The sequence below is a fragment of the Takifugu flavidus genome, chromosome 11, assembly GCF_003711565.1.
Source record: "Takifugu flavidus isolate HTHZ2018 chromosome 11, ASM371156v2, whole genome shotgun sequence".
Classification (NCBI taxonomy): Eukaryota; Metazoa; Chordata; class Actinopteri; order Tetraodontiformes; family Tetraodontidae; genus Takifugu; species Takifugu flavidus.
Window position 1 is genome coordinate 15,274,446 of NC_079530.1, and position 9,269 is coordinate 15,283,714.

The 9,269-nt window shown below is 41.9% G+C and overlaps 1 protein-coding gene across 4 annotated transcripts; it reads left to right on the top strand.

The window, feature by feature from the left end:
* Nucleotides 1-994: 994 nt before the first annotated feature.
* anxa11a (annexin A11a) lies at nucleotides 995-8,918 on the top strand. 4 transcript variants are annotated; one of them, XM_057048105.1, is made up of 15 exons: nucleotides 996-1,151; nucleotides 2,592-2,861; nucleotides 3,669-3,724; nucleotides 4,303-4,689; nucleotides 4,792-4,879; nucleotides 4,965-5,059; nucleotides 5,378-5,491; nucleotides 5,671-5,761; nucleotides 5,839-5,918; nucleotides 6,001-6,057; nucleotides 6,139-6,232; nucleotides 6,316-6,411; nucleotides 7,229-7,287; nucleotides 7,367-7,489; nucleotides 7,572-8,918. In XM_057048105.1, the coding sequence occupies exons 2-15, from the start codon at nucleotides 2,594-2,596 to the stop codon at nucleotides 7,629-7,631; spliced, it is 1,668 nt and encodes a 555-aa protein (XP_056904085.1). In that variant the 5' UTR covers nucleotides 996-1,151; nucleotides 2,592-2,593; the 3' UTR covers nucleotides 7,632-8,918. The 4 variants fall into 4 exon arrangements, with proteins under 4 accessions (XP_056904088.1, XP_056904085.1, XP_056904086.1 ...); XM_057048106.1 differs by having other exon boundaries at nucleotides 4,336-4,689; XM_057048107.1 differs by having other exon boundaries at nucleotides 4,477-4,689.
* The last annotated feature ends 351 nt before the right edge of the window (nucleotides 8,919-9,269 follow it).

The following is a 9,269-nucleotide window of genomic DNA, read 5'->3' on the forward strand; positions in this document are numbered from 1 at the left end:
CACTGACCAATCAGCGCCTTTCTTCTATGAATATTCAATATCATCCAAATTATCTACTTTCTGGATTTTCTGTCTAACATTAAAACAACACAATTAACCAGTTAATAACAATAGATGCAAAATTGACTGTTTTATCTTTACTCAAGGCCAAAGTCAGTCTGAGGTTTTCCTTTTTCAAGTTTTGGACACTATTAAAAACCGAAAAAGAAAAGTAATATAAAAATCTTCATCGCTAGAAGGAACTAGACAAATATGTTGTTTGATTAGAAACTCACGGGTAAAAGGTGTCATCACCTTGACACCAGCCTCTGGCCTTACACACACGCTTTATTACACATGTTAAAGCTTGTACACTCTGTACAACAGTTTAAAGGGCTCCCTCTTGTGGCAAATATTTGTGATGTCATATCGTTACCTTGTATGTCAAACTTTCTCAGAATGAGTATTTTTCTTCTCAAAAAGTAGGTTTACAGAAATGATTCGCTGACCCTATGAGTTGAGGACAGTTATTTGTTTTGGGCACTAAGATTTTTTTCGGTTTTAGTAAATATAAAATATCTTTAAACTTTCAACTGTTAACCTATTCCTTTCTCATTTGCGTCCACCTTTAACTTTCCAACACAACATTTTTCATTGCATAAACAGAATGTGTACGTATTTTATTACGTGTATTGAATTATTTCAAGTATTATGTAAGTAATGATGCCATAAGCATTCTCTTATAAATGTTTGGTGTTTTAAAAACCGATTCAAAAGAGAATCTAGATAGTTTATCATGTACGAGGTTTATTTATTTGCTGTTAAATGCCTTTAACAGTACAATATTGTTGTAAAACACGGGTAATTAATTATAGCGACAAAAATGAGTAAAGAATAACATGCGATATATATGACATTAGTGATATTTAGTCGAGTTTATTTTTTTTATCAAGGTGCGTCAACTGTTACGGTCAGTTCCGTCAATTTTTCCATCATGTCAGTGACGTCAGCGTCTATAAATGACTCAATTGATTTTTGTTTATGAACAAATGGATTGTGGGCGTGTCCGTAAGTGGAGACAGCGAGCCACGCCCACTCCACCTAATAAAGTCAAACCTGAGACTTGTCAAAGAAAGCCTTTTTCCCCCGGAGGATCCCGTCATCTCACCGAAGTAAGTGCGAAAATCTACGCGCTTCTCACATCTACGAGCAGCAGAATAGCGCGGTTAAAGTTCGTTTTCGACTTAACGACAACTGTTTTTCCGTGTCGTCTCGACTGCCAACATTAATCTGGCGATCTCGACGCTCCTTTAGCTTCCAAACGTCATTTAGCCAAACTGGCCGAAAAGGGCTTATTTACTATCAAGTCAGCCTATTTTGTTACGTCTTTTCGGTTGTAGCCGTGTCCTGCTTTAGTTATGACAGTGGGTGATCCAAATGGAACATTTTTTTAAGGCACTTTATGTAAGGAAGGTGGGAGGTGGCGTTAAGTTAGCTAGCTTTCCATTGGGTGTTTGTAGCGGCCCAAAGAGCCTCTTTCGGCCGTCAACTCCTGTTAGCCTGATATAAAACACCTATTTGCCTCCGTAACGGTTTATTCAACGTTGGCAGAGACTATCGAGGTGGTGCGCTGCCTAAACTGTACTTATTTGTATCATAAGAATCGCTTTGCGGACAGAATTGACCGTCCGGGCCCATCCGGTAGTGTAACAACCCAGGATTAGCCACCGTGTCATTTATAACCCAGTAACTACAAGGAAAAGCGGTGTTACTACATTCGTTGCAACTTTAACCTCGGGTTAATCGAGATAATCACGACCACTTTGCATCATCGTGCTGTCAGATTGGACTCTAAAGGGTTTTGATCAAATGTTTGCACAAGAACATGAACTACTTGTTTGGCTGATCCACAGTTCTGATTTCGAATCTGAACCAGCTTGACTTATATTTGACTTATATATTAATATACTGTTGCTGTTGCCTATTGCACAAGCCTCTCTGTGGTCTGTAGCAACACTATGGTTTGAGGAAGTGACAGCTCAGTGTGCAGGCCTGCCTGCCTTATCTTAAACTTGTATTTTATTTAGATGCACGGATGGTAAGTTATTTCCGTAAAATGTAGCGTATGGTACTTGTTGAACAGGAATAGGAGAGAGGTCTGCGCAAATCCACAGTAATCCACGGAACAAACATCCTGGGTGGCAAAAAGACTGGAAAAATAGCTCCAAACATCTGCCAGACCCAAGAGAATCGTGTAGCATTTTACGACTGGAGTGACTATCATCTAGATATATTTGCATGCATATATTCATGACGCGTGTTTTACGAACACTAAAGACTGTCTGCTGCCATCTTTATAATATTTATTCTCTGTTTTTAGTGGAGACATAGAATGAATAAAGTTTTCAGAACATCTCAGCCAATGAAGAGTTGTCTTCATTATAAAGAAGTACAAATTTAGACCTGGCAGGGTTATTAATTTTACTGTTCTTAGGCCAATAACTGTAGTAAGTGCTGTATATAGAATTTACAGACCAAGGAGGCTACATACATTGTGTATTTGCATCATAGTTATTCACATATTATGTCCCTGCTTCTGCTTCATATTCTAGGAATGAGCTACCCTGGATACCCACCTCAGTCAGGCGGTTACCCACCACAGCCTGGGGTGTACCCTCCTCAACCTGGCGCTTACCCACCTCAGTCTGGTGCTTACCCTCCCCAAATAGGGGGTTACCCCCCTCAGGCCGGAGGTTACCCCCCTCAGGCCGGAGGTTATCCCCCTCAGGCCGGAGGTTACCCCCCCCAGGCTGGGGGCTATACTCCACAGGCAGGGGGTTACCCACCACAGGCTGGAGGATACCCACAAGCGCCACCAACAGGTAGAACATGATGAGGATGTTGAGGTCATTCCTTTTTTAAACTACAGTGGGAACTCTACTTACGAAATTAATTGGTTCCGGAAGTTGTTTCGTAACCTGAAAATTACGAAAGTAGAGACGCGTTTTCCATGTAAATGCCCTAATCCCTTCCAAACCCCCAAAAATTCGCACATAATTTTTTTAATAAATCATAAAAATGCATCAGAACATGTAACAAATACATGTTACAATTAGATTACCGCACAATAAATGTAGGAATTCAGTGCAAGGCTTCTCCAGGAACAAAATGAACTTTATTACAGGCTGCAGAAGGTATTTAGCTAAATCAAGACATTGTATTGGTAAAATGAAGAGATGGGTGTGAGTCTCTTTCTGGGGTGCAGAGTTTTCCTGTAATTGGGATTAAATATGTAGATAATTGAGGCTTGTTCGTCCACAACAAATTGCCAGAAGGCACCAGATGTAGTTGATATTGTAATAAAATTGTGTTTTACTAGAATGAAACTCTGTTAAATAGGTCAGCATATGTTGTCATGTTTGGGGGCACCGCAGATCAGGAGACGTAACATGATGTTACCAGAGTGGAATTTCTCTCCCTTGGTAAAACAAACAGGCCTCTGCTGATACTGAGAAGAACATGTTAAGTCCACAGTGCTTCCTTTCTCTGCCTGCTGCTCTTTCACCTGTTACCTAATTGGAACGTTAGGAAAAGGAGGTTCCAGAGTCTCGTTCCCAGTTCAGTGGAATATTTCCCATTCTGCATGCTCCATGTCTCTGAGTGGTTTTGTCTGGGTCTGTCTTGTGCAGGGAGCTGGGGAGGTGGTCCTAGTGCGTATCCCTCTCTGGGCTTTGGAGCCGGCATGGTAAGTTTAACCAGATCTTCCTCACACTCACCCTGAAGAATCTAAATCCATAATTCATCTGACATCATCAGCATTAATATTCCAGTTAGAATGAATTACATTGGCTTTCACGGCCTCGTACATCCTTTAAATGTACGGTAAGACTTCACAAAGTCCATATCTTAAAACCTTTAGCATTACTTTTTGTTTTTTCTTCAGGTTTCTTGCATGAGAAAAACCGCCACACCCTTTTCCTTCCCACATAGGCCATCCCTACGCTTCTTAAAGCCGTTAGCTCGCGGCTCCTGCTGTTAGCGTGCATGTTTCTGTGCTACTGCCTTGTCTGTGTCGCCATGTCACTTGTTATCTTTTCCATCTTTTCATATAGAAACAAGGCCACACTTTATTTGGATTAAGTCTCTGTATTCTAAAAGAACAAACTTCTACCATCTGTGGAATTAGTTAAAGGTTGGGGCTTATTTTGGTCATTTTGGTGGTTAAGGGGCAACAAAGTTGTTGACATTGATGATGTCATTGTTAAACCGAACTGTCATCCGAAAAAGGTGTGACCTGCAACTATCATAAAATCATCTCATCAGGTATTCCGGCATGCTAATCTCTTCACATCACAGGCCTCTCAGCCCTCTTCAGTCATGGGGGGGTTCACATCAACCCCATTCATGGTCGCCCAGGCCCCAGGGTTGTACCCGTGCGCCCTTCAGCCTTACAGGTATAGTGCCCCTCTCTCTAACCAACATGGCCTGTATCCACAGCCAGGAGGACCCATGCCCCAAACTCAAGGACCAGGGATGGGCTACCCGGGTCAGCCAATGCCTGGATACCCCCGCGCACCATCTCCCAACCCACCCATGGCTGGGTACGGAGGGGCACCGGCACCCATGCCAGGATATCCCAACGTCCCCTCACAGACTCCGTCCATGCCAGCCTACGGAGGAAGCTCCATGCCAATAGCTCCACCCATCAATGTAAACAGATATCACAAATATTTCAATTATTTTTGGATTTTCAGCCTTTTTGCCCCAAAGTTGGTCCGTATAATAAATATTTCTTTAAAATATTTCCAATAGAAGGGATTCAGAGGATCCATCAAAGACTTTCCTGGAGCTGACTCACTCAAAGACGTGGAGGTCCTGAGAAAGGCCATGAAGGGCTTTGGTAAATGATTATCCAGTTATGTTTAATCAGGAATCAGGTGTTATGTTTGTTTTTGACATGAGTATTTGTATTTGTTTCTGCTCAGGCACCGACGAGCATGCCATTATTGAGTTACTGGGGAGTCGCTCCAACAAGCAGCGTGTGGTTTTGCCCCGAGCCTACAAAACATCCTACGGGAAGGTAACAATCCTATAAGACAGAGTTGAGATATCCTACAATAAATGCAACAGTTGCAGCTTCATGAGGAGAGCATCTAGTCATAAATCATTATTACCAAATAGCATAAACTGGTTGTACTCATGCATAGGTCTCTGTACATTACTGTGGACGGGGATGACAAGCAGGGAGCAGCTGCTGGTGCTGCCAGTGCAATAAAGAAGGGATTAAATGTTCTCTGAGCTGGTTATAGCTTTGCACCAGAGCTGCACACGTGTCTTTTTTAAAACTACAACAGTTAAGGGTTGTTTTAATTATTCCTACTGTGATTTTTATTGACAGGATCTGCTTAAGGACCTGCACTCAGAGCTGTCTGGAGACTTCAGAAAGCTGGTTATGGCCTTGTTGAAGACGCCAGCTGAGTTCGACGCCTATGAGCTCAACAGTGCAATAAAGGTATCTGCAGAACACTGGTCAGGTTCTGCTGTTATCACAGCCATGTTTGCCCTTTTATCAGTTCACAGCTGCTCATTTAAATGTCAGAGGTGCTCGTTCGTTTGCTTTACTGGGGTCAAAAGCGAGACAGAGCGGCTGGAAACCAACGTGACTGATCCATGTTTCTGCCTTCCTGACAGGGAGCCGGAACCGACGAAGCCTGTCTGATAGAGATCCTGTCATCGCGCTCCAATGCCGAAATCAAGGAGATCAACCGCATTTACAAGCAAGGTGAGATGCCGAAAATGAAATAAAACCATTAATTATTGTCATTCAAACTGGTGCTGAATATTTTTGTGACCCTCCAGAATACAAGAAAACGCTGGAGGACGCCATCAAAGGGGACACCTCAGGCCACTTCAGAAGGCTTCTGATCTCTCTCGCTCAGGTGCAGACTCAGTCCTAGTTACCTGGATGCTCCGAGTACTTGTTTCTACAGATACTGATGCTCTGCTGCGCGGTGCTTTCAGGGTAACCGTGATGAAAGGGAAAACGTCGACATTTCTCTGGCTAAACAGGACGCTCAGGTGAGGTTTGCTTTGACCCAACTGCTGCTGGTGTGGTCCTGATTTGGCACTCACACACTGATGTTCTCTGGCTCTTTTCAGGCACTGTACGCTGCTGGAGAAAACAAGCTGGGGACAGACGAGTCCAAATTCAATGCCATTTTGTGTGCCAGGAGCAAGCCTCATCTCAGAGCAGGTACTCTGAAGACATGTGTTGAGAGTCAGGACTCGTATGTAGACATCAGCTCACTGTGTTGTCTCGTGTGTGTCTGTGTGTAGTGTTTCAGGAGTACCAGAGAATGTGTGGCAGAGACGTGGAGAAGAGCATCGGCAGGGAGATGTCAGGAGATCTGGAGAGTGGCATGTTGGCAGTAGGTAAGAATCTTCAGGCACCTGTGCAGGCGTCTTTATTTGGAGGTCGTTCACACACATGCACTGTCTGACAACCGCTTCTACACCTCCACATGGTGTGGATATATTTATTCTTCCATCCTCTTTACGCTCATAGTGTTTCTGTTGTACTTACAATCCGTGGGAATGTGCTTTGATGCTAAATGTTTCCCTTCTTGTTTTTTTTTGCCAACGTTTTTCAGAGTTCTGGTACAGTAACCTATTTTAAGACGTATTTATTTTGAATACTGTCACATCTGCATTGTATATTTTACATCCATTTACTGTGAGATGGCGTGCCGTGCTGTGTGCGTGTTTTGTCACACCTGTGTGATGTAGTGGCTTTATTTCTGGTTTTTACCTCCACGCTTCATCTTTATGCCGCATTGATCAATATTTGCCTACTCTGAGGCAGAAAATGCCCTCAGCGCAGGTTAGCTCTTGAAAGCTACCATGCTGTAATCGTCTTTACATTAAATATGATAAATGTATGACACCGTGGTCCCCCTCCATGTCAGGCTGCTTTATCTTCCGCAGCCAGTTCTGGTGTTAGCCGATAAGTACAAGAACATTAACCCAGATGGCAAACACAGTGACCCCAAATGAGCTTCAAAAATATATCAGAAGTGCAGATGGGTTCGCTGTGAAGGTGTTGAAATGTTGACTAATGCAGCTGTAATATTGCTCCTTTCATCCTGGTACTTTTTTTTTCTTCCGCCCTTTTTTTTTTTTGCAGTGGTGAATATTTTTTGAAGGGTAAATTAACGTGTTCACTGAGCTCCTGTGTGCCTTCCCATTTCAGTCAAGTGTATTAAAAACACTCCTGGCTACTTTGCGGAGAGGCTGTACAAGGCCATGAAGGTGAGACGCCTCATCCTGTTCAGGACAGAAGTCGTGGCGCCTGTTTTTGGTTGTAATTTTGGCTGACCCACTTGTTCAGGGCGCTGGGACCAAAGACAGAACCCTGATTCGGATCATGGTCTCCCGTTCCGAGGTCGACATGTTGGATATTCGAAAGGAGTATGTGAGAAACTACGGAAAATCACTGTACACAGACATCTCTGTGAGTATTCTCATTAATTCTTGGGTATAATAAAAAAACGGGATGATTTAAAGTAAGAGTTGGTGTTTTTGTTTAATTATAGGGAGACACCTCAGGGGATTACAAGAAGCTCCTGCTGAAGCTATGTGGAGGCAGCGACTGAAAGGGCCGCACCGTTTGCTACAGTTTTGAATTCTATTTCCTCTAAATATCAGTTTTCTGCCTTTCATATCTGCACTATCAGCACGACTGCTGCATGCCATTAATGTACTCTCAATGCAACGTTTACCTAGTTTTTAAAAAAGTCTCATAGCTCCACATATATCTGTGCAAAAAGGTTTATTTTTATCCTATATTTTTGCTAAACATTAGATATTTGAATATAGAAGACCATCCAATAGAGTTGCTGGAAAATACATATGAATTCATTTAAACTTTATATTTGTTAAAGATTTTATTTCTTGTGTGCCATTCTGTATTAATCCTGATGTTCAGCAACGCTGGAGAGGCCAAGAAACATAAAAAATGTAAGATGAATGCCAAAGATATTTTAAGATAATCACCTCTTATTCTCTGCAGGTATTTTTATCCATCATAGCCAAGCTTTTTATTTTCGGCAGGATTATCTTGCTTATTTGTGTAATTTACTGGTCAAACATGGCATTTCATCTAGAAATAAATCCATACTTAAACTGTATGTATGTGCGACATATGCAAGGTATATTTGAGTCTCATTTTAAGTACATCAGGTTTGAACAGACTAATAGAGATGTTTCGTTTTGTAGTACCCACAGTCTACCAGTAGGGTGCATTGAAGCCTGTATATAGTGACTTGCGTGACAACACAAATCAAATAAGCATTTTTAACGATGATAACAATACTGATTTAGGAAATTCGAGGTAAATGTGTCTTTCGAAGGGCTGCTTTACTTCCTGATGATGCTGACGTCCATAACTTGGCTCCATTTAAATGCCTTTAAATGCAGTAGAGAGTGAATGATTCTGAACCCTGATTGTATGCGTGTGTCTGCATTGACATCCAGATCTGTGAAGTCTGTGAGGTTGATGGATGCAATCCATCAATCCGTCTGTTCGCAGCCTTGCCTGCATATAAGGCTGTAAAAATGCCCCAGAACTTAACATTTAAATGTTGAGATCACAACCCTTAGCATTTTAAGGAGGTCTAAAGCAATTACATGTAATTTCCTGAGATCCTTTACACATTGTAGGTTGAATATTATATGCATTGATATTTGGTTTTTATCTCCCGATCATCATCATTGTTTATTGCGCTATTTCCCTTCTTTCAAATGTGCAGTATCTTTTTTCTTATTACAAAATAATTGTGAACAATCTCACCTTCAGCTGCTCTTATAAGCAGAAAAGTCCTCAACATGATGAATCTGACAATAAAAGACAGACGGCTTTCTAATTAAAGGGCATCATCACACTTCCTTGTGTCTTTTTGATAAAAGATCAAGCTTATGTTTTGCCTGATTTATAAATAACATTTTAAAACTCATCAAACTGCAAAAAAAAGCTATTGTCTAATCATTAATCCCATTTATGAATAATTCTCTGATTAATTTGGAAGTAGGCTGCAGACACAACAGCCCAGCCTGTCAGAGCAGGGGGACTGGTTGGCTTTGATATAAATGAAGAGTAATTAATTTTTCATCTGAAGGGAGAGAGCACATGGATGCACAAGCCGGTGGTGTGTGTGTGTGTCTGGGGGGGTCAGAATGAGATTCAGTGCATGCATGAATAAGGTCAGGGTTTGAGAGGTATGTCTGCAGACGCC

Excerpts from the sequence above, each read along its gene's own strand:
- anxa11a (XM_057048105.1), top strand. The coding sequence starts at position 2,594 with ATGAGCTACCCTGGATACCCACCTCAGTCAGGCGGTTACCCACCACAG. Across the intron at positions 3,725-4,302 it reads TGGGCTTTGGAGCCGGCATG|GTATTCCGGCATGCTAATCT; the intron begins GTAAGTTTAACC and ends TCATCTCATCAG. Across the intron at positions 7,490-7,571 it reads CACTGTACACAGACATCTCT|GGAGACACCTCAGGGGATTA; the intron begins GTGAGTATTCTC and ends GTTTAATTATAG.